The sequence below is a fragment of the Xylocopa sonorina genome, chromosome 7, assembly GCF_050948175.1.
Source record: "Xylocopa sonorina isolate GNS202 chromosome 7, iyXylSono1_principal, whole genome shotgun sequence".
In the NCBI taxonomy this organism is placed as follows: Eukaryota; Metazoa; Arthropoda; class Insecta; order Hymenoptera; family Apidae; genus Xylocopa; species Xylocopa sonorina.
In genome coordinates, this window is record NC_135199.1 from 10,808,118 (window position 1) to 10,833,327 (window position 25,210).

General features: G+C 44.4%; 2 protein-coding genes across 3 annotated transcripts in view; one reads left to right on the top strand and one right to left on the bottom strand.

The window, feature by feature from the left end:
* Positions 1-7,085: 7,085 nt before the first annotated feature.
* Positions 7,086-13,578, top strand: Jdp (DnaJ domain-containing protein). 2 transcript variants are annotated; one of them, XM_076897607.1, is made up of 4 exons: positions 7,086-7,703; positions 10,238-10,339; positions 10,519-10,635; positions 11,842-13,578. In XM_076897607.1, the coding sequence occupies exons 1-4, from the start codon at positions 7,620-7,622 to the stop codon at positions 12,019-12,021; spliced, it is 483 nt and encodes a 160-aa protein (XP_076753722.1). In that variant the 5' UTR covers positions 7,086-7,619; the 3' UTR covers positions 12,022-13,578. The 2 variants fall into 2 exon arrangements, with proteins under 2 accessions (XP_076753722.1, XP_076753721.1); XM_076897606.1 differs by having other exon boundaries at positions 11,797-13,576.
* A 10,671-nt stretch (positions 13,579-24,249) lies between these two features.
* LOC143425095 (prolyl 4-hydroxylase subunit alpha-1-like) overlaps positions 24,250-25,210 on the bottom strand; it is a 35,558-nt gene continuing 34,597 nt past the window's right edge. Inside the window, exons 8-9 of the mRNA XM_076897589.1 lie at positions 25,026-25,191; positions 24,250-24,940 (exon numbers count right to left, since the gene is read on the bottom strand). Coding sequence (XP_076753704.1) covers positions 24,849-24,940; positions 25,026-25,191 — 258 coding nt within the window. The 3' untranslated portion in view covers positions 24,250-24,848. The remainder of the gene's footprint in view (positions 24,941-25,025; positions 25,192-25,210) is intronic.

Sequence of the window (25,210 nt, forward strand, 5' to 3'; positions counted from 1 at the left end):
TTATCGCCAGAGACTAAAATGTTGTCCGCAGCGGTCGATGTCTCCTCGTCCCCTGGTCGTTGACGGTAGCGAAAGTCAACCTCGAAAGGAAGAGCTTTTCGAAATCCTTTCAGGCTCAACAGGAGACCCTTTCCTCCAGTATCCTCGGATAAATTGAAGTGTTTGTCATCGATCGTATCCTCGCGCTAGTTTCCAGAAACTCGGGCAACCTCGTGCCACTTTCGGTCGGAGCTGGTCGACAAGTGCGGCGCGCTCAAGCGGCCGGAAACGGTCCCCGAAAGGAGGGCTCCGCTCGCCGTTTTGAACCGCGGTTGTTGCGTGGGGTTGCGGACGAAGGAGGGCCGCACGCAGCGACGGCAACAACACTTCACGGGATACTGACAAGCCAGGGCAGAAGAGGAGCCCGCGACGATGCCATGTGACCGTCATTCGTGCTCTCCTTCTCTCCTCTTCACTGCCACCACCCACGCATCTGGCAGTGGCCAGAAGAAACGCCCATGTGTACAACGGCGGCGTTATTTCGAGATAAACAAGGAGGCACGACCGGGAGGCCTGCGAAACCGTAGAGGACCCGCGTGTGTGCGTGCGCGTCTCAAGAGCGTAAAAGGGAAACTGAGGGTATGTTCCTTGAAAGGCGAGAGGTAGACGCGTTTCGACTAAATATAATTTGACGCGCGGTTCGCTTTTCAGCTGCCGGTACGCGCCGCGTGCTTTCGTTGCCAGCTAACCGATTTTCAGTTAGGTATTCGCAGGAATTTTCGAATCTTCGACGGGTTTCAGGTGGCTCGATGCAAGTTCTTGTTTTCTAGTTAGAGATGATCGTTAATTGCCAGCAGTAAAACATGTACATAAGGGGCGTACTGTTTGGAGGTAGAGCTCGAAAAATAATCGCTCGAAATTCGTATCTTTTAAAAATCCTGGAATAAATTTAAATTTTCCATTCCAATCAAACGCTTAAACATCGCAAAATAGTTTGCTATATTCCCAATTATAAAAAACCTCTCTCCACGTCCACTCGCAATTAGCCACTCCGCACTCCGCCACAATTACTAAAAAGAGAAAAAGAAGAACCCGCGTTGCACGTCATCGTAATCAGTTCCAATTCGCCGTTCCCTACAATGAATCAACAAAATCTAGCGACGGCCCGATCAACAACAAAGCAGAACAAAATTATACCCGGCACGCGATCGAATTTGCACGCGCGCTCATTATTATTATCTTCCCCCTCGTGCTCCACCGTTTCATTAAGCCTTCGCCTTCCGGCCAGAGGCAGCATGCGCTCGAAGCTCAACGAAAAAAGGAAAAAAAAAGAAAGCAAAAACTGGAAAAAAAAGGGAAAGAGAGTAGAAGAAACTTGAACGTCGAGGAGATGTTCTCGATCTCGGTGGAGGGTGCACGGGCGCTCGCGCGCGTGCACAGGCCGACGCAAAGCGTTTCAGCTGGGGTAAGGTTAGTGCTGCGCGCGTGCACGCTTGCGTGTCTGTCACGCACGTGCGTACGGAAACAGAGCGGAGCGTGTATTTCCTCCTGGCTGGTTGTGGGCCCTGCTCGTAGCCCGCGTTTCCTTTCGACGTTGCCCATCGTGACCCCTTTCGCGGCCATGGCTACCACCCTCTCCTCTCCCCTTGAAACCTCCACCTGGCGATAATCACCGCGACGATCCGCACGACGTACACACGACGAGATTGCACGGTCAGGGAGTCGTTTATCTCGATTAATCACAGAGCAGTGGCAAGTATATAATGCGGTTCGCGTTTCGCGTTTCGCTCAACGTACGAGGGAGAGTTCATGAAATGAGGAGATCCGCGGATTTGTCGTGAGATTTTTCATTCTCGCGTTGAGATCGTTTGTGGCTCTCTGCGTGGTGGAATCGTACTTGCGAAGTTGACGTTGTTCTCCTCTCTTTGGGGGATTTATTCGAATTAAGTGGAGTTTATACATGCATGTGCTTTTTAGCACGAGATATGAATGAATTACGGTTAACGTTTGAATTTTAAGGAGGGTTGGATCGCTTCGTAGTAACTGTTGCTTGAATTATTTATGGACTTGGCGTGCACTTCGATATCGCGAGACGTCGAGCCATGGGTAACCTCGTTACGTACCACTTGTTAGAAAGTTGCGCCATGAAATGTACGTACTCCACCCTTGCTGCGATATCATTTACGGGGAAAAATGTATGAAAATTTCCAGCAATAACGTCAAATAAGTTTCATGAGAAATATTTAAAAAATTATATTTCATGGCTAACTATAAAAGAGCAACGATTACACGAAGTCATTTTGTTTCTTTTTCTTCCCAAAAAGATTTTAAGAAATCGATAATTATGTTTAATTTTGATGCTTATAATAGGACTTGGAGAACAGAGAAAGGGAGTTTGTTTTCTCAGAATTATAAAGCAAGACGAGAGCCAAAAGTGGCAGTGATTTACTGCTGGCGAAGGTTCGAGTGTTCGTAGAGTTCCTTCTTGCCTCTGTTCTCTTCGGCGTAACGCGAAACACGCGAACGGCGAAACGGTCGATTTTCCTGAATTCGAGGAAACGATTCCAGCCAGTACGTGGCTCGTGCTGTCACGTGCCACACACTCGAACGTTGAAAAATGTAGTCGCTTTTCGTTTGCCAAGCCGATCCGCCGGCACTGGGAGAAAGGAGGGAAGGTTGACATTTGGCTGACACGTGTTCACACGTTTCAACGACTCTCGTTTCCGGTACCCCTTGTCTCTCTAGGAATCTGCAATTTCCATGCGCACACAGGCGAGAGCTTTCGTCGCTAATACCAATGTGAAAAACAGGAACTTTTTTCCCAGTTATTTTATATGTTTCAAATCCATGAAACATATGTCTCGGAAAAATGTGAACCTAGTGCTCTCGCGACCCAAGAGGATTTTCTCTGTACATACACCAACGAAACTCCTCGACCGATCTCATTTCCCAAAAATTCTTAAAGTAATTACACACGCAACTCCACCCTTTGATCCACCGTCAAAAGATCGTCCCACGCGAGGATCAGCTGAAAAGGACTCGCGATATCGCGGCTGTAACGACCGACGAACGTAATTTTCCGCGTACACGCTTAATATTCCGGCTCTCGATCGTGAACGGTGGTGGTTGTCCCGGAGACCGAGCACGCTGGACGTAGCTACCGGAAACCGATGGAAATTCCGCGAAGGCGCGAAAACAAAGCGTCCCACGAGGTCGCGGGAAGGCCGTAGGAAGCTTTCGAGCTTTAACCGTTGAAACCGCCATCCACCGAAGACAATGGCCCTAACAGCTGTAAGCGGAGGGTACCGATAATCAGCGGCGTCTTCGACGGGGACGAGCCGAATGCGTAACGAGCACCGCGCATTCAGTCACGTTTCGGTGTCCTCTTCTCTTGCTGCCTCCTACTGCCGCCACCGCTCCTCGACCGTCATCGAGCCGGTGGCAATTTGAATTTCTAATGACGTACGAGCCTGGAGAGGATTATCCGCGAGCAGACGTCGCCTTCGCCGCTTCTGCGAACGCGCACGGTAGCACCCAGGACGCGGGGATCCTAAATTAAGGCATCGCCAAGCGGGCCACCAGCAATCGCTGATGCTGTGTCTTCTTGTAGCCACTCTATATCGTTCTATATTTTACAATAGCTAATTTTTGCGGAGAGAAGAAATTTCCGTACTCGCAAATGGAATTTTATTGTCGCAGTTTAAAGAACTTCAACAATAACTGAGCCATCTAAAGGATGGAGATCATCGAATCCATGGAAAGAAGGATTCACGCAGTATGGATAGCAATTTTGTAAATTCCGAAGTCTCTTCTAGAATTTCAACTATTTATATTTTAATTTTCAATGCCAGAAGCAATGCAAAAAATTCATGAAAGAGTACTTAGACCTATGCAATGTCTCACGGTAGCAACTAATCGCATGGAAAACCGTAACGAAACAAATGGACCGTGCGATGCGGGGCGTTCGTGCTGGCAGTCATATAAAAATAGATTTATTTCGCGAGACATCGACGCGCAATTAAAACGGCTGAATACGACGGCGATGAATAGACGGTGAAATAAAAGAATCGCTCTCCCGTGCGATCCCTCGGTTAATTTTCAATCGAGAGGAGCCTGGGGGTGGCGTAACGCGTGGGGAGCTCGCGTGAACCGGATGTTGGGCGGTACCGGGGGATGAAAAGTATGTCGGCGCGCGAAAGAGCATCTAGACGTCACGCAACCCGTTTTACGTGGAAGTATGCCACGATGCTCGTGCTGCAATCGTTCTCCAACTGTTCTCAGCGATACGAGTCAATCTCTCGATCTCTATGATTTACATTCTGATAAACATTTTTAGTGTTTTTGTGCATAATTATAGTAAGATTCATCTATATTTTTTTTTCTTTATTGTTCGTTTATTTTAGTTTCATTTTCATTCGAGATATATATTTGAAGAATTTTCTGTACGGTGGATTATACTCCCGGATTATTAAAATAACTCCACGATTAATAAAGTACTCGAGAATTCTGGTGAAAATTATAACAATTTGAAACACCTTCGAAATTTACTAAAACCCGTCGTGCTTTAGATTTTTCTTGAAATTCTCAGCAGTCGAAATATTGAAACAATGCACAATCACGAGGGTTATTAAAATATTTCATCGCTAATAAATCTAGTTCAATATATTGCAAAATTGAAAAAGTAACGAGAGCTCTAAAGTTGCCGTCGAAGGTGAAAGAATGAATTTTCCATTTTACGAGATGGAAGATTGCCGTGGATGGAAAATATTGCCGGCAGAAGGAGGAGACTTTCGTCTCGGCCGCGGAAATATCTTTTTTTTCCTCGATGCAAAGTAATAAATGTTATTTCACCGAGGGAGGAAAAAAACAAAAAGGGAGGAATCGATCCGCGCGAGAACTGGTTTAAAAATCTACGCGAGATGCAAATCCGTGGGCGCAGTTCGACGTTCCGCCTTTTATTACAGTCGTATTTCCGCTGTCGTTTCCACGTCGCGGGGAGTTTCGCGTTTCAAACTTCCCCATCTCGAAGCTTTACCGCGCGCAAATGGATGGCAAAGAGTTTTAACGGTGGAACGTCGGTATTAAGACAGAAAATAGACTTCCAACGTAACTCTGCCATTCGAGGAATTCCAACTCCCTTATTCCTTCTGTTCCTTTTGAATCATACAGAAAAAAAGGAACAAATGAAAACTGTCAGTAGATTCACTATTCAACCTCATTATATTTTCGAAAACTCGTTTCTCTCCATTTTCTCCGTAATTTTTTTACGTTTCATTTAATTAAACGACATTAATTACTAAAATTATTTAAAGGAGAATATATGAAATTTCAAACTTTAGGCGATTATTAATTTAATCAAAGTAGAGTGGCTCTTTAATTTCTCGTAATTTTCAAAATTAAATTTAATTACGAGAAGAATATATATATTTCATGATTAAACGGCACGCACCACGACATTTTTACGTTTAACTTTTCTGATCGATAAGCGAGTGGCACGTGGCAAACAGCGATCGGGATCTGGATCACTCGGTCGGTAACGTCGCGAGGCAAGGTTCGAGGTCACGTAGCCGCGAGTGAAAGCCACAAGTCTCTGGAATCTCCGACGATCGAGACGCAGTAATGCGTCCACGTCGATTCTAGTCGTGTCTGGTTCACGTGGTAAACAAATTCCACGAATCTACGCAATCAAAACAACCCAATAAAAATCCCCCTTCTTAAAAAAAAAAAGGAAAAAAACCCAAGAGAACAAAAATTTTCCATTGTCTCGTATCGATGAACAGTGACCGTTCTCCGGTGTGTTTGTGTTCGAGTAATAAAAACGGAAAGCAGTGTCTGAGATGTCGAAACGTTACCAAAACTTAATCGCGGAAATGAAACAAAGTAAAAAGTGAGTGTTGTATAATTATAGTAGAATGGAAGGAAACACCTTGATTGCGCGTAATGGAGTTTTCAATTTTACGCAACGAGATGTGACGCAGTTGTATAAATACGTATGTCTGCGTGAAAACGTGACGTGAATTGTCGAATATCGTTCAGAGTATGCCAATTAAGCAGGGCGACTATTTATGTCGCTTTGGGGAAGATTATTGCGTATGAACGGGTTAATTAAACAGCTTTAATAACGGATCAACAAGTATTAGGAAGCGGGGGCAAGGATTTCCTGTCCCGTCAGGCACGTTCGTTTCAATGCGAATGTTATGTACCTTGCTTGTGCGTCTGGAGGCTGCGAAATTGCCGCGGGAAATGTTACGCGAAAGTTTCACGGTTGAACGTAAAGTGTACATCCACGCTTTATCTGATTGCGTAACTGGAAATTAAACGAATCGAGACATCGTTTTAATGGTGATCTGATTCGGAATTTACATTTTCAGGGGAAGCGCAGCGGTGACGTTCGAATCTCTGATAATTGTCTCATGGCACGAGGAACACGCAACACGCGATATCTCGTGATTTATACTCGTGTGCAATTGTCACAAGCTTTTTACTTTTTGGCTAATTATTGTGAACGAAAAAGAAATGATATATTTAAATATTTTACCGTTGAAATATTGTTTATATGTTTGATTCATTATTGGACGATATATAGGTTTCAATACTTCCCCTAAAAACATGATTTACAGTACATATATTTCGTGCAGAGAATGCATAATGCTATTTTAAAATGCGCACAACGAACAAGACCCTGAAATGACTTAATTCGCTATAGAATACCTCATCACGTATACACTCATAAATCAAACGTAATTTCCAAATCGTGTTCTCGAACTACTCTATCCCGCATGAATCAATGTAAATATTAACAACAACCCAAACATAATCTACAAACCATCTCCCCAAAGTACTCTATTTTATTCGACCATAAACAATTTTAATTCACCCTGTTACACGACGATTACGTCTTATCAGATCCATACCCTCAAACTACAACCCATAAAAATAAAGGTAACCAATTAAATGGCCAGTATTTAAATCAATCTTCAACTAAGTGTAAGTCGAAAAATAATTACGTTTCTGACCGAATGGTGCTTGTTCAGTTGTCAGTGGGGGCTTCAAAGGATATAAACCCTTCACATTTAAATTAAAAAAAGAACTCAGTAAAATAACCGTATACCCATCTGTCCAGGTGGTAGCTTCAGCTGGTAAACGAGAAATCGCGAGTCGAAACGGCCGTGATCCGCAGCCCCAACAGGGTGAGACCGGGTCCAGAGTGCGCAGGAGCCTTGAACGGAAGAGGGGCGAGGTGGTCGACGATCGACGGAACCGTCGCGGCGTCGTCACTGTGCGCGCGTCGCTCGCCAAAGGGTAGAGGAGGCGGCGGGGTTCGCGTCCGCTGGATTGCGCACACGCACGGAATTTCCCGGGAATCGGGTCTTTCCGGGTCTCTCGACACTGTACACTCTCGCTCGGCTCACTCGAGCGTCCGACGCGCGACACGGCAACAGGTGACGACCGGAAGCCGACTGGAGGATCCTCGAAACGACCAGAAGCACAGAGACCAGGCGCCGCGACGCCGATCCACGCGACCTTGCTCGCGCCAAGAATCAGTGCCAGTAAGATTTCGCGGGGTTACGCGTTCGAGAGAGGTACGAGGGGTTGGAAGCGGTTCGCCAGGAAGGAAACGGAAGTAGCAGCGAGGGAAAATGAGCGTCGAGGACGCCATCAAGTATAAACCGAGCGAGGAAGAGGATTACTACGCTCTACTCTCGTGCGACGAGTCGTCGACGGTAAGTTTTGCACAGTTTTTCTGTCTTTCTGGTTCGAGTCTGTTGGTTGTTCGTTATTGACGTGTTGCGGTCTTTGGGAAACCTGGAAGAGTGGATCGTTTGGGTTATTTTATGTTTGTACAGATCGTTTGTTTTGACGCGTGACGGTTCTCTTTGGGTACGCTTTCTCCTTCGTGAAATGATCGTTCGATTCATTTCTGGTACTCTGGTGGTGTTTTGATTCGCAGTAGGATTTTGTTGATGTGTCTCTATGGTGATATAACCGCGATTGCTTCGCGGAGATCTCCGCGCGTGGTTCCCGTGTTTCCTCGCACTCCGTTATTCCAGTCATTTACATATCATCGCATTAAGTCGTTTAAGAATCTATTCATGTCGATTTAAATCAAGTTTGATATCGTTCATTCCAATGTTACTCAAAGTATTCCACCTTCATCATTCATTTCGACGGCAGACCTTAAAGACTTCCAAACGTTCCAACTCGCGAAAGGGATTCAAACGAGCATAGTTGCTTTACTTAATTTCAAATTACTTTGAAACCTCGTTCTCCAAACAACCAGCGTGCTATTCAAAGAACAAATTGCCCCCTTAATTAACTTTTAACAGTCCCGGCCGAGGCAATTATCACTCGCAGCTGTTTCGAGCAACGGAACTGTATCATCCCAGAACGATTAAAGAATTTCCAACCCCCGTGCTTTCGAATACAGTTCGAGGACGCTTGGAGGTTCTCGTGCAATGGACGCGTGCGACGATAACACGCGTCTGTTTAATGCACGTATCCATCTTCCAGAGTTACGTCGGGTTAATTAACATCAGCGTCGAGCGGGCGCCGCCGGGGGATAATCGCATCAGCGTCGCGCGCGACTTTAATTAGCGCTTTCACCGTGCACCCCCGATTAGCATTGGTCGTCGATCGATCCACGCCTCGTCCGACGAAAAACACGGGAATCGAAAATGCGATTACTGCGCGCGATCGATCCGCGCCACGTCGGATTCGAAACGAGGAAAATCGCGATGGAAATGGGCATCGTTCGGTGTTTTCCGCGATCCGCTGTACGAGGAATAGCCTCGCGGCTATCGAGAGGGGCGGTGAAATGTTTATTACGGGATTATCGTGGCTCGTGAACAATGAGCGTATTTGTTGCGCTGTTTTGTGCTCTTTTGTTTTGAGAATTTTTAATAGTACCGATAAACGAAACTGGAAAATTTTTAATAGTCGCAGTGGAATATCCTTTGAAGTGAACGTTTTATTCTGAAGTAATTAATTATAAAGGAATGCTTGGAATTTCACAAATCTTTTCGAATGTTCGTCCCACATTTCATATTACTCCATACAAACTTCTACGGTATTTGTAAAATTCTAAAGGAAAAGAAAATTCAAAGAACAGAATCACCACGATCAATCATATCGACGTTGACCTTTTTGTGCCGTCAGAAAATTGAGAGACCGTCACCAGTTGCAGTTTATCGGGTTAGAATTTTCCTAGAAATCAGCCTGAAGTACGCAAACTGTTTTCACGCAACGAAGCCGCGTCAAAGAGTCGATAACGGGTTTCGTAATCGGCGTGCACCGCGAAGAATTCACCCTTTCCAAGGAATTATGTCACCGTTCGACTTTCTCTCGGTTACTCCGGAGATCCGCTAAAAATAAAGCGCTGTCGCTTTAAATAAAACCCGATGGAGTTAATGAGCGATCGCGTTCGGCTGTTTGCCGTCGGCGATCCATTAAGAAATTGTACGCTTGTCAAGCGAATTCGATAAATTGCTTGGCAAATATCAGTCGTCCGCGTTTGCCGCGGAATCGAACATCACCATCGATTTATCTTCCATTATCGCTGTGTAAAATAGGGAGAACCGTATGGGCACGTTGAGTGTACTTCCGTCGAAATTTGGAGCTGTTTATTTTTCATATGGTGCGTTCCTGAGAATCGTTTTAGAGGAAACTTTGTAAAGTCCATAAATTTTGCTGTTCTTCTTAAAAACAGCGCTTTTATCGCTGGTCGCGAGATTCCTAAACGTGATTTCTCGCATCCTACATAATTTTCGAGGATGTTTCTCGTGTGAACCAGCAGCATTTTTGCTCTACCCTTCATTATCGCGATGCTAAGTAGTGAAAATTGCTCGGAGATATCGATCATGGGAATTTATAACAGTTTCCGTAGCTTCTGTGATTGTTAAAGAACAACTATCTTATCCGTCGTCTCTTCGAGAGAATCTTCCGCGGATTTAGCAGCATTTTTTAACTTCAACTTCAAATAGATAGTAACAAGCATTGAATTCCAAAAAAGTCAGAAACCTTGCGCAACTCTTCAAGGTTTCCTGGGAAACGTACGAACCCAGCGCGGCCATAAAAACCGCGAACGATTCGTTACGAAGAAGGTAAAGTTAAAATTGTACCAAGCGAACGACTCCCTCGGCACTTCCAAAGTCATCGCGCGTTCTCCAAACGTCCTTCAGCCGCCACACTTCCTCTCACCCAAAAAAACCTGAAATTCCTTCAAGAAAAAAAAGAGAAAAAAAACATACGCGAATTACAGGTGGAACAGATCACAGCGGAGTACAAAGTGCTGGCGTTGCAGTACCACCCGGACAAGAACGAGGGCGACAAGGAGGCCGAGCGGAAGTTCCAACAGCTGAAGGTTCGTTTCCTCTCGCGGCGGCTGACGTATGCTCGCATGATTCATCGTTAAGTCGCACGATTGCTCTCGTTGCCTTGATTCACTTCGTACTCGTTGTTACGACGTGGTCGATTAACGCGACCGCTTACGAACGCGTCTGTGTCCGGTTGAACGTAACGCGGAATTATTTCTCGTCGCAGCACGCGAAGGAGGTTCTCTGCGACCCTGAGAAGAGGAGCAACTACGACAAATGGAGGCGTAGCGGGATCGCCATCAGCTACAAGCAGTGGCTCGGTATGAAGGAACACGTGCACCAGGTGAGAGAGCTCGATCGGGAATTATACCGGAAATGGCAATCGTTGCCTCGCGCGAGATGTTCCGTGAAGATTTCCATCGGAGGCGGTGAATGGGATCGAGGAATTCTTCCGCGATCATTTTTTTTCGGTTGCAAAGAATTCAACTTTAACCGTCCAAGTTTTATCTCGATTCAAACTTTTATCGGGGGAACGTACGGGGAATAGTGTTGGGAATAGTTGGCGATGTTTCGTTTGGAGACTCGACGCGAATCGAAATTTGATGGAATTTCGCTTCGGGAAGTTTGATCGGCTCTTGCGTTTGACGGGATGAAGTTCAAATGCGTTCGAAGAGTTTGTCGAGCGTTCATAGCTTTCGATGATAGAAAATCTCGAGCGGAAAATATCGAAATTTTTTTACTTTTTCTTATGGCGCGGACCTATTGTTGTCTTTAAGCGAGATCCGAAGATACTGTTGTTATCGCGGAACGAGTAATTACAAATTGCACGTTGCGGTTACAGCAGAGTCCTCGACCGCTTTAATGGCATCGCGTCGACGGCCACCGCTAATACTCGAAATCGGCGATTGAATTGAACGCCATTAGCAACCCATATCGGTGATTGGTAGCCACCTCTAAATAGTAGCTCGAATTCACAATCGATAACCACTGTTGGTGGAACCAAATCGAAAACCGATGATTGCCAGTAAAGTGGTTCCACGATCGAGATGCAAAAATTTCGCATGTAAATGTTAGGCGATTGTCGCTTTAATTTTTCGATGCACAGTTATCAGCATAATTACCAAGTTCCACCGTGAATTTTCGCTTTCGAGTTTCATTTATCATCTGAACACTGATACGATGCTCATTAAATTAGAAATCAATGACCCCTGCTATTAGTGACACTAGTAATTGCTGATCACCCCTACAAAATAGGCAATCAATGGTGGCCGCTGCTAATACCCCAAATTAATAATTAATGATCATCGCCAAACACTTTCAAACAACCAACCAGAGATAACTATCCAATAACAGTCTTCGATAACCACTAAACTTCCACGCAATCATCCCAATCACAAATGATCCACCCGCGCCCAACTCTCTAACCCTCTAACCCCTAATGAACCTAACAAAAAAAAAAAGAAAGAACCGTATAAAAAAAACTGAGGACTCGAACACACCGCAGTCGATGCACTGGAGCACACCAAAGACGAAGGATCGCATGCTGCAGGACGCATCCGGCGAGTCAGCCGGTTCTCCGAGCCACACCGGGAAGATGCAGCCGCCGAACGCGCACAGAAGAGCATCGGAGGGCGGCGCGAACATCTACTACGGCGCCCGTCGCGACCTTGGCTGGGACTCCGAGGCACCCAGCGAGGTCGTGAACAAGTTCCGCAACTACGAGATCTAAAGGGCCCAGCCGGCGTTCGCCACCGTGTTGGATCGTCCCTCGGATCGACGATCGCTCGCTGCGTCCTCAACTTCTACACCTTTTTCGTTCCCCTTTTTTGGTTTTTTCTTGGCAAATTGAAACGAACGGATGAAACAGCATAGCGCGCGCGTTGAATCACGCGGAGGGGCGAAATCGTTCCTCTAGGTAACACGAATTGCGATAGAGCGTGAATTTATCGTTCGCCATTGTCCAATCGAGGGTGGGTTAGGGGATTGTTCTACCGTTGGCTGAGCTGGATGGAGATATCCTTTGTTGCTGTTGCGGTGGATCGAGAAGGTTCGAAGACGGTGGAGAGAGGAATAATTGTTGAATGAATTCTGTTGGGTTTTCAGGGAGTATATGCGGGCTTTATGCAATCGCGAGAAGGAAATCGGAGATTCAGAGAGATTCTATGGAAGATGTATATCGTTGACACGGAAACAGAGGAATACGATTATATTGAAATTGAAGAATGAAAAGAGATTTGTCAAAATTTCCATTTTCGGTGTTACTCTTGAACGTTTCATTCTTTATTTGTCCTTAAAGGGCGATATTACCGAGTGCAGTACGAATTTTGATCTGGGATGAAACTCGTTCGCATGCTCGGATGGAAAATTGCCGACCAGAGAAGACACGACTTATTTGCCCATCCCGATTTAAAGAGAGAGAAAAACGCTTCAGCGAAAGAGCGAGAGATGGAAACTGGAGAACTAGTTTAAAAGTTCGAGGACAGCTCTTTGGGTTTCTCGAGTGGTCGCTGGTCCCGTTTGCGATTTCCCTCGACGTTCCGGGACCAGTTCAAAGGGGTAGCGATTCATGAGAGAGAAACGCGAGGATCGGTTGGACGGTGCTTCTTAATGTTGTATCAAGAGAGGATGCTAACCACGCGATTCCACGATGGGAGTCGAACGTAAGAGAATAACTAGTTGTTTCTACTTGTAACGTTACTCGCGATAGAGTTTACTTAAGTGGTCCAGTTTCACTCGTTCTTCTACGTAATTCAAATTACTCGCAAGATGATTTATTTTCCAACGAAGAAATTATTTCGATGAATGTCGATTCGTTCCAGTTTATTTTCTTTTTCCAATGGAATTGTCAAAGCAGTCGAAAGACTACGATATCACGGATAGTCGCGATTTTCAACCTCGTACCGCTTAAGTAATTCTCCCATTGTCGAGTAGCTAGAAGAAAAGAGTAACTCGTTGTTTCTACATTGAGCATTCTTCAGCGGAGCACTCGAACGGTTTGGCGCTTCGGTTCGTCCGTGATCGTCGGTGAAACTGTTCGAGCAATGCTGCTCCACTGTCGAGCAAATCGATGACGGCGCACTTGTACCTGTGTCAAACGCAAAAAAAGTATATATCGTTTTCTCTCGACCACACTTCAATGTTCAGACACCCCCGTGACTCCATAGATTTTACATCGCATGCCTTCGTACTTCGTTCAACCCTTTCGCCAATGCATCCAGCCGCTCGATTTTCCCGCTCTTCTATCCGTCGTTCATATCCACTCGCTTTTTCCATCACTTCTTATCGCTTTCGATTGATTCACGAGCAAGACTGAACATGGGAACAACGTGGCGCAGCACGAGGGATCATGCGACGAACAATCCGAACATTCGAGGGGGATGCTCGATTCGAGCGACACAAATTTCTCTTTCTCTTGAGATCCGACGAGAATCGCTGGTTTTCCAATCGAAAGTTATTTCAGAATCACGTTGCATCGTTAGAACTTTTATTACACCAAAGTGAAGGGGTTGACATTTACCATTCCCGCCATTCGTCCATTAAAAGAAGCCCGTTTCCTACCAACGGAAACCAGTCTTTAATATCCCTCGATCTCCAAGTTATTTCTACGGAATCGTTCTCCATTTTTATTAACCGATCAACAGCGAGTCACGCTGCACCGCTGATCATATATCCCAGTGACGACCAGCTTTATTATACTTCTGGAGAATTCAGCGAAAGGGTTGACGACATTACTTCCACGTCCGTTCATTAATCGTCGATAAAAAGAAACCCGTTTCACGACAACGAGTTACATCATTACGACTCGTCCTATCTCCCAGCGACGGCCATTTTCATTGCTCCTCGATTCGCGCGTCATTAGTTTCTCTGTCCCCTTCGTTCGCACCGCCGCCGCGGATCTCGATAGTTGTAGTCGACGATGGACTTCTCCGTACGCGTCGAACGTCGCTGCGTTCCGCGTTAATTAAAAGACACGTAGCCGGTAGCAGCTAATGATCGGCGGTCGAAAATAGCAGCGGTCGACTCGTGTGTATCGATGTGACCTTTTTCTGATATTAGTCGCGCAAGGCTTCGAGGCACGGCTTTGGAAGCGATCCGAGTCCCCTCGAGTTCAGTTACGCCCCCGTCGAGGGTTGCGGTTCCGCGGAACCGCTCGACGATGCCGCCTCGAGGACTCGAGACGCGGATCACCTTGGAAATCGACTAGAACCAGGCTGAGCTAACGATCTGTCATACTCGAAGGCACGCTCGTGTCGAATAACGCCACGCACTATCATCAGCGAATGGGATAAAAAAATTGTAACAACAAAAACGGAGCACGATACACGGTGTATTACTGATATTCTCTAAACATCGGGTAAAAGAGATAAGGGTGTTATGCAAGCGCGATTTATCACGTGTTATTTTTATCTTATTTTCGTTTGGCTTTTATCGATTATTTGGTTGCCAGTGCGTTCGCTGCCAGTCGGATGGCTTTTTTATTATGCTAGGTTACGGCGGTTAAATGTAGAACGATAAATTATTGTGTCAGGTAAACGCGATCTATCAATTCTAACGTGCACCCTGCACGCGTGACGTTTATTTCTCAAAGTGGTTGCGTTTACGCGTGTGCGATGCGATGTCGAACGTGTTAGTGTCAATTCATTAAAATTTCGTTCCTCTTTTCTCTACATTTGTATCACATATCATAAATTACACGTATATATGATAAGCTAATTCCCGTAACTAAATAAATGAATATAATAGCTGAGATTTGTCGGTGAATTGGAGGATTTTAAAGAAAAATCGATAGTGCGTGTAACGATCAATCGTGACGAAACAAACGATCAGGATCGATTTCGTTCTCGATTCTCCACGATTCAAGTTACGTGTTAGTGATACCGATAAGTGTGATTCCGTGTTGCAAAAGGGAACCAAATATTATATTAGGAGTACTCGATTTAAAAGAGAGGGAGTACGAAACGGTCGTCGAGAATCGAGAATAGAATGGTTGATCTTCGAGATCTCATCAACACTACCCGTGCATCTGTCTTCTGCGTACGAAAAAAAAAAGAAATAATAATAATAACTGATGATGGAGAGGAGGAACGAGGGAGTAACTCTTGAATCATCCTGTACGTGTGTCGTTCCCACATCTATATTTTTCTAGACGCGTCTCCGTGATTCTGCCTCGTGGAACACCGTGCATCTTCTATCTATTTATTATTTCCGCGCGATCGACCTATCGTCGATATCGCGCATCCGGCCGTGGTCGGGGAGGAGCGCGTTTTGTTCGTTGAAAAGAGGGATGAGAAAAAAAAAATAGGATAGCACCAGGAACGACTGACACGAAATTTTCGTGCCACGCTCGCTGCAATTTCGCGGAGCGTTCGATGAAAAAACGTTTGTTCGAGTGCTTTCGTTTATCATTCCTCCAGAATATATTTCCAGTTCAGAATTTATTTTTTTTTATCAACAGTTTTGTTTCTTTCTTATGGAGAAAATAAATATGTGCATATAAATTTGTTCTGATACGCCGAGTAATTTGTTTGAAAGCGTTTTTGTGCGAGAAATACGACGGTTTTTACTGTTTCGCGTGGAAGGATAACGATTTCCCGTTTTATTTGTTGGACAACGATGGTTCCTCTCCGACTCGTGAACGCGAGAGTCTCTGTTACGTATTAATATACAAATATATACACGTACATATGTAATGTATAAAAAAAAAATATTATATTGTACTCGTCACGCGCTGGACGACGCGACGATATGTATCTGTGCGATTAAAGGTTCAATAAATGTGTTTAATTAAGAAGATCCGCCTAGTACGTTCGTTAACCTGCACGCCGAACGTTTCGCTCCAATTTTCACTTTTAATTTAGACCTGAATTCACGCAAATCTCGTTTTCGTACCGTTTGTGTAGTTTCTAATTAATTCCATTGGATAGGTTGCGTAACGTCGAGCACTTTGCGAGTGCTTCTTATAACTGTAATTAGTTTCGAAAGATACGAAATTCAATTACAATATAACTTCATCATTTTTCTATCAATAATTACATTAACTGAGACGAAACAAACAGAAAATTATGCTCTCTAATGGTTCCTTCATACTCCCATCTAAAATGCTTTCGATGAAAGAGAAACTAAACGTACACGCGTGTGTCATCGTTAACATCAAACGTGTCTCACCGCAAAGAAAATCCCAATGTTAATTGCAATTACGATAAACCAACCTCCCGCAAACCAGGACGGTTTCCAGCCAACGCGTCGTTCAATCGAATTTCTCGCGTAAATAATTCACCAACGAGATCGAGTGAACGGATTCGTAAAACCGATGTGTTTCGCGGAGGAAAAAAAAAAGGTGGCGAGCATTGAATCAACCGAGAGTAACGGGAGGAACAATGGCCGCGGGGGCTGCTTTGTCGAACGTTGGCGAACTTTCCCTATCTCTGGATGCACCCCGACGGACCAGCCACGCGCGGGACCGTGGCCTAATTCACAACGGAGCGTAATGTCGGCCCGTTGGTCGAACGGTGCCATTCATGCCGCGTTATCCGACGCGGGCGACGCGCTCGACGGGGATACAGGAACCACCTTTCATGCGACGCCGCGCGTCGCGACGACTCTTTTCACTCGACGGTCTCGAATGGGAGCGACCGCGTAAAGTAGACGCGGCTCCGCCTTTGTGGACAATTAACATTAGCTCTTTTGTCGAGCGCCGTCGGAAAACTCGCCTGCGTCCCCTTTTTAATCAGCTGTTATTGAATGGGAGGAGGGGTTGCAGGGACGAAGGAGGCGTATCGATAGTCGCGTAGTTTCTGTCGGTGAAGTTGGGATTGAAGACGTTGGTAGTGGAGTGATATAGTTATATCAAGTTGTTTTTTGTTGGAAGAGAAGCGATTGATGGACAGAGGGGATTAGTAGGAAGTCGATAAGGCTTAAATGTCCTGTAAGGGGATATTGTAATTGATGTTGGAGGGGTTGATATAAAGACCAAGGGATTAAATGCAGTTCATTACGCAACGAGGCATTAGGAGATCATTGATCATCGAGTGTAAGAAGGCTCCCGGTTTAATGAGCCATTGCTAAGTTTAATTGGTTCCGGGGTATCTTTAATTAGCCTCGCGTTTAAAGGGTGTTACGCAAGGCTCACCGTGAAATTGCGGTTTTACTTCCTGTTCTCCTGTAGAAACGTTGTTAATTAGAGATCGATGCTCGTGGGAAGCTGGGGAGATAGTGATCATAGAAATTGAAACATTCTATGACAAATTCTGAGAATTCCAGGGATTTCGAAGAACATGTTTGAGAGCATCGAGAACTTCAAGAATTGCAATGATGTACCAAGTAGTATAATTTCGAAAAAGTTCTAAGAACATAATGTCAAGAATTCCATACGATTTGGCAGATATTTATCTAAAATACGATACTATCACTTTGTTATTCGATATTATGCCACACTGTCACAGCTTTACTAGTTCAATCCGGATATGGAAATAGCACAAGGGTGTAGGTTGCTCTTCGAGGGGGTTGAAAAACTCGCGGGACCATATTTCGCCGGACGTACACACGTTTTAATAGCCTGTGAACCGTCTTCGTGGACAAAAGGATCGCAAACAGCAGGCTGCCGTCAGATAAGCGACCGAAATTGTCGGGGAATCCTTGAAGCGCGAAACGAATGTCTCGCTCCAGTTCCCAATCATCCACCGGCTGGACACCGTTCTCTATCGAGGAAACAAAATTCTCCTCGATGTAATCCCCGTCGAGGGTAGAACGTGTCGAATCGGTACGGGGTACGGTTCGCGGTATAAAATAACAATTAGTAGCGGGCCTCTCGTTTTCTTTTTTTTTTTATTATTATTTTTTGACCCATTTTTATCCGACACAGACTCGACGACATTTCGATCGATGTTCCACATCGTCGCTTCCGTTATTTTCGTCTGATCGACTTGTGCCTAACTTTTGTACATCGACGAAGTCGTCGCGACGAGATTAGATTCTGTGTGGGCTTAATGGCCCGTTTCTTATCAATTTCCGGTAGATTGAATAGTTCGCGAGTTTGCGAGACGATACCAAGAAACTTTTCGATTCGAACGCTACTGGGATGAGACTCGTATGCAAATATTTTCCGTTTACTAAGATTTCGCTTGTTGTGGGATTATTATCCGCGCACGACGAGGCTTGTAACGAGTTTTGTCTTTGGCGATGCGGGGGATTGAGACGTAATCTGTTTCCCTTGGCAAGTTTGTACTCTCTGACATTATTACTGGGTCGTGAAACTTTGTGACGTTTCATTCAATCGGGAAATCACGTTTCTACGCGAAATTGCCACGAGATAACTACAGAGATAGTGTCAACAACATAAATCGTCGAAATCAATTCCAAAGTTTCAAAGAAATTTTAATTAAGTTCATCGTTCATCGCCCATCAGCTTAATTAAACGTACAAAGATTCCCAAATAAAAGCCTCAGTTCGCAAATGCAGAGCAACACCTACAATTATCTCGAGCTATAGACAAACGATCCATTAACGAACGCGGTTCCAGGCACCCCCGAGGAACCGAATGCGCTCCCGAGGATCCGCCTAAGTGGAAACGCTTCTCGGAATCGCATTCCGCGGCATCACGGTATCGCGCGTGAAACCACGTTAATGCATTCTCCACGGGACGGTACGCACCCATCCTCCCTCGTCAGACGATACAACGGGATAATGCACGGATCGCTTCCGTCCGCCCATTAACCCGAAATATCGGGCAACGTTAACCAGCTGCGCGGCGACACCGTGATACAGGGGTGGCGTAGGCTCCTCCGGGAGCCATTGTCGCGGACAGGCTGCGTTCGCCAGATAACAGGAGAGCCCGTGGCCTTTCGAACCTGGCTGGTAAACTTTGACCTAACGGATGGGAACTGGATCAAGTTCAGGCATCTCCCGCTTTGGGGATCGATTCCACCGGCTGGCCGCCAAGCGGTGTGTTCCTCGCTGGCCGAGGGTGGTTAAAAATGGTCCACACTCTGTAAGTTACGTGTTTGGATCTGGCGAACGCATCGCAAAGGTGACCTTCCGGAGTTTTTTCCTCCCTCGTCGCGCACTGCACGGACGTCTGTGCACGGGGATATCGATTTTGTGATGTAAACGGTACGTATGTTTCGCGTTTGGCAGACCTGTAGCGGATGTAAGTTTATATAATTTTGTAACGTGTTTGTCAGTGGCTGATAGCCGTGAAATTATCGATTTTTCGATGTTGAAGGTATGCGTGTTTTGGATTCACAGGATACGTAAACAGCACTGGTTGCTTAAATTTAATTATCACTTTTATGGATCGTATTGCGGCTCAGATATTTGTTGAACTTGTTAGTGAGACGTTGGTACGGTCACGTGGAAAGTGTGTGGTTGAAGGTTTATGAGCGATTCGTTGATATTTGGCACAGTAGTAATGGAACTTAATCGAGAAGTTACTATTTAGTTTACTACCCTTAACTTGTACATGTCCAATACAAGTTATGATGGAAAATTCTCTACACTTTATCTCTACAACTTCTCATACTTGTAACTATACGATATTATACCCGTATCACTCTATTACACCTACGTGTATATACATATCTGATTAATATTTGTTTTCTTTAAATGAAAAGGAATTACATCCAACAAAAGACGTACGTGCATACGTATTCAGGGGGGTTGAATACGCGCACTGATGAACGTGAATGGATTCAGTAAGTACCAGACGCCTACATCAGTGAAACCGAGCTGTGTTTACGGATACCGGAATTTCGCTCGAAGAGCTCACCGATGCAAAAATAGCACTAAATTGCAACGCTGCATTTCCATGCATACGCATTAATTTTCGCGAATTATCGCAGAATTTTTAATGATATCCTCCACGAGACTTGCGGTCTAATTTGTTAGCAATTAAGTCGTTTCATTAATTTATCATTGGTGTCACGTTTAAGTGGCTTTCTCATGCGTTCGATGGGATCGAGGATCACGGACATCTGAGAACATGGTTTCTAATAATCGCATCAGGAGAAGTTAGGCTGGAATTCTAAGCGGATGATTAAAAATTGAACGAGTAACTTTAGGGTCGTATCCAACCTCGTTTAAAATGTATTCCTCTCCTCGTCCGTGTATACTTCGTCGAATTCTATGCATCGCTAACTAACGCCATTTAATACCATCAGAATGGGACACCATAAAGTCTGTCGTAGACGGTTTCGAGTGCTAACAGAGTAAGTTCCACTTCAAAGGCAGCTATTTTTAATAGCCTCAGAAGTAGCCTTAAAAAAATCCCTAAAATTTCTTTAGATATTTACATTAAGAAGTTATCCTATTCCAAGAATCTTTGAGGACAACATTCTCCAGAATATATTTTCTTCGTTCCTCGAAAGATTAATAAAGAACCTTGATAGAACCAAAGAAGAAGCCATCCTTCGAAGGACTGACGATGGATTTAAAAATTCAGTGAATTGCAATAGTCGAGTCAACTCGCTTATTTCGTAACGCGCAAGGGGGTGGCTTTCCAAATAAGCTGCAAACGTTTCGTAACGTCGATTGTGCAACAAATTACGCAACGCGGTTCGCAATGACGTTTAATATCGGGTTGCGCGACCGAGCAACATTCATCCCGTTGTTACGAGCCACTTTTACGAGACCGCAGGCGTCTATAATGGATGGCATAAATTCCTGGCATAAGATTGTCATAGAAGAAGCGACTACCCTATCGAAACTTTTATACGGAGCTCTGATCGGGTCGCTCTGAGCGTGTGTCGCAAAGAAATTTCATTTCACGAGTAACTGGGACAAGAGAAAACGGAGAAAGGTTATGGAGGAGCAAGGAGAAAAACTTTCTGGAGGAACGTGCAAGGAGAACTGCAGTTTGATGCAAATAGACTACGCGAGTGTTGCATCACTACGCTCATTTTATTTTTATCGTGACAAATAAATGACGCGTAACCCGTGGAAATAGGTAAATCGCGCGTCGCGAATGGAAAGCGTAATTTAAAAATCATTTCGCCGCATCCTCGGTTCATAATAACTACTATTAAACACCGGCTTAGAAACGAGGAAGAATCCAATCGTAGTCCGACATCTTTCATCAATAACGACTTCTTCTAATCCCTCCAAACGAATGTTCTTTAGATCTCTGGCGGTAACCAGGACTCTCCTTAATCCCCGTGCAGATTCATCAGAAAAAGACCGATTGAGATCCCCGCAGCAAGATGAAAAGATGGGTATAAGAGGTGTGCGACGGGGTGCAGTAGCAAAAGAAGGGACAAGGAGCAGCAGGATCGTGAAGGGCGGCGGTTGGCCCAATAAAGGGTGGAACGGCGTGGAGATAAAGAGAGGACCGTGTAGGAGGGCAAGGAAATATAGATTGCTCGAGAACGACGAAGTTAGTCCACGGAGGAGGGAGAAGGACACACACACGTACGGATCGATCCGGAGGACTATTCCGTGGGTGTCGTGTTTCGTCTCACTCCCACCGAGGGGACTCCATTCAAAAGGAACGAAGGGGATGGATATTGGTCCACTAATTCGGTTCCGATGGGAAATTGCGAGCCGTGCATGCATTAGACTAACGTCGCCACCCCATAGAAGATGACCCAGTGAAGTCTGCCAATAGCCCTTGATGGAGGTCATCGATTAAGGGCGCAGTTCGCCTGATCGTTTCCTTTTCCGGGAATACAGACGTCAGTTTTGTGAACGATCGTGTGCGATCGTGTCGTTGGGTAAATGTGAGAGTTCGCCATGTAAATTCGTCGGTCAATTCGATGGTGAATGGCTCGTATGGCGGGAGAGCACTCTCGCGCTGAAATTGGGAACGAGCACTTCCGGTTGACGCACGGCGCGCTGGATAAGTGGGCGAAGTAAATAGATACGTTTGTTCTCCTTTGTTGAGGATGTTTGGAAAGGGTGTGACTGGAGGGTGGAGGTCTTCAAACAGGGGAATGTAAGCTGAGCGATTTTTCTGTGCGAGCAGTCTGCTACTATGCTTTAAATATTACAGGTTGTTCCGTAGAGCGTATACAGAAAAGTAATACTAAATGTTATAAATAAGTTAAACGAATGCACTTCGAAATATAACTTTGGAGAACTAATGTATCGTTCTCCATTGAGATTCAGAATGTAATTGTAGAAGCACAGAGGTTGACCTGTATTCGCGTAATCGTGTGCAATAAGTCATGAAACTTAAGAAGATTATTTGGCTATCTAAGGTCGACTCTAATCATTCGATATCAATAGTTCAGGATTTGCAAACGTTTATTGCATGTGACATTATTTTATGGCTTATCGGTAGAATGAAGTAACGAACGTTATAAACGAGCTTACAAGCTACATGCTACGCAGGAAATACAATGACTCCTTGATGTCGTAGCCTCGTGATCAATCGATTCGAAATAGTCGCTGTGAAGTGAGCTGCTTCAGCTTATTCGATCTAACATTATCCCTTATACGTGGCAACAATGAATCGTAACAATTTTACTTGATTCAAACATGTATCAGTGACGATATTTCAGTCGATACCGATATAAAGACGAATCACATTATCGATCAAACTTATACAAGGATTATTTACATCGTGCAGCGTTAATAAATCGCGGCAAAAATTCGTTTCCTTCTTGATAATTCTAACATACAAAACATTGCTTACCAATGATGAATTTGAAGCGATCGAAATTCTGCCATATTGCGTCGCCTTCCATTGTCTGTCCCCCACTGTCGAATTTGCAGCAAAATAACTTCCAAGTACAGCGATGTGGCGTCATTTAAGTGCACTAATCGTTTAATGAAGTAACCGTCACAATATTGTTACGCGCAATATTAACTTTACACTCTTAATGTCAAGATTTCGACGAAAAAAGGACCGGCGCGAATCGTAGTTTGAATCGTTTCGAGGTGTTTCGAATACTGAGCAGTGTTACCAAATGTAATATTAGTTGCTCGTCACATCTCTGTCGGCGTATCAATCTGATTGGCCAGCGACTGCTGCTGGTAATAGCTCGGCCAATCAGCGTACGCACAGGTTCGTCCGCCATATTGCGCTGTATGTCGCGACACACAGCGTCCCCAGTGTTCGAGTTGTCTCGCGTCGCGCAACATGTGAATTTTCGCGTCACGAAAATTCGGAATATCAGTGAAAATTCGTACTCGCGAGTGTTAACATTACAGACACTGCTTATTTCAGTGGTCCTGCATTAAGTGTAACTGGATATTTTGCTTATAAGTTCGTGACATTCGTATAAAATGAGTATTAAATGATTGCGTGTAACGCCATTCGTGATCGCGTTCTATCTTAAAATGACAGCTCCTTTCATTTAGAATTATAAAGCAGAAATAATAGTCGTGAATGTTGTGCCGCTTGTATTATTGTGTCGTCGTCCAGCGGACATTCAATAATAACGGAAGGTCGACGCAAAATGGAAGAGACGTTTTCTTGGAATTTGTACACTCGAGGATTGCGATTACAGATGACAGGTGAAAGTATGCAGAACAACAGCGGTGCCTAAGGTAAGATTCTATTCGATTACTCGACTTCTACTTTTATAATATTTATAGATCTTTTGTCATTCGCCAATGGCGGACATTGAAGCTCGCGAAATGATATCTTAAATGCTAAAGTCAATATCACGGTGTTAACCGACATGATTCTCCGTCGATAAATTCGATTTCCTCCTATTTGTTATTTCCTCTTTTATTTTTCTTCTTTTTTTTCGTTTTTTTTTTTACAAGCGGTTCGTATACAAGACGAATAGATCTAAGGAATTATCGACGTTTCTCGATTATATCGCTACTATTTACAAAAAGACTCGATCTGGAGAGGTGAAACGTGTCGTAGGAGAAGGAACGATGCGATTAAAAATTTCATTAGAATACTATCTGGTGAACACAGGAATGCGTGATTCCACACTTTTCATTCTTACACGTTAATTACGTTAGTAAATGCGACAGGAGTGTTTAGATTTCTTGTGTCTTCCCCTTTTCCTTTCTGTACACAATCACAAGAGTCCCTTAGTTTTAAAGGGTGAACTAATGACTGGCCGAAACGTGCAACTTGTTATTGCTTGATATACTAAATGTACGCTAATGCCTAAATGCTATGTGCTCCTTGTAAAAATCCTAGTGTTTAGGGGATAGTATATTAACTGTAGGTTGCAACGAGCGAGTATTTTTGGATAATCTCGTTGTTTTATCCTGTACAAATTTTATCGTACTCTTAGTAAAATTAATAAAAAGAACGTAGGTATATTTTAATCGTTTTAAATGCACGTAATGAAACATCGACAGTGTACTAAACCGGATCCCAGTTATAGGGACTCGCGTTTTGTATACCGTCATTGAAAAAGTCGCTTGATCTCTAAATACAAAAATCACATAATCGTCGTCCGTGTTCCACATTTACGCCGTTCAACCTCGCAACTCTAATAGAATAATGTCCTTTACCGTTCAACGCACTCTGTTTACAACGACGCAGATGTGCTTTATCTTTCTCGGTCACAATTGAGCGATCGAATAGGATTTTAGTAAATGTGTCTCTGTTTTGTTTATTTCCACTGAATGACGATCCGGGGTTGGGCTGATGATTCAATGCCTCACTTCTTCATCAGCCGTTTGGTTCTCCAGAGTGCAGGGCCTGAGGAATTCTTGTCCCCTCTCATGGAGCCATTTATTTGCCACTAAAAAAATAATATTGAATTATTTAAATTTCCTTTTATGGATTATAATAATTTGTCTCTTGAATTGGTCCAAAAATTCGAATACCCCATTTGGAACCAGTGAGAACAGGGCAAGCCGCGTGTCTAGTTTTGAAATCTCCCTCTCCGTTAGGCTTCAAGTTATACCAGAAGGCGGCGCTGCCCTTCTTGGGCCACAAAGAGATGTTGATGGCCGTAAAAACGGTGCCTCCACCTTGTTCCACATCGCTCATCTAAAATCACGAATCATTT

What these genes read in the sequence shown, in the direction of transcription:
- Jdp (XM_076897606.1), top strand. Translation starts at nt 7,620, where the DNA reads ATGAGCGTCGAGGACGCCATCAAGTATAAACCGAGCGAGGAAGAGGAT. An exon ending in GGAAGTTCCAACAGCTGAAG is followed by an intron (nt 10,340 to 10,518) that starts GTTCGTTTCCTC and finishes TTCTCGTCGCAG; the next exon opens with CACGCGAAGGAGGTTCTCTG. An exon ending in TGAAGGAACACGTGCACCAG is followed by an intron (nt 10,636 to 11,796) that starts GTGAGAGAGCTC and finishes AACACACCGCAG; the next exon opens with TCGATGCACTGGAGCACACC.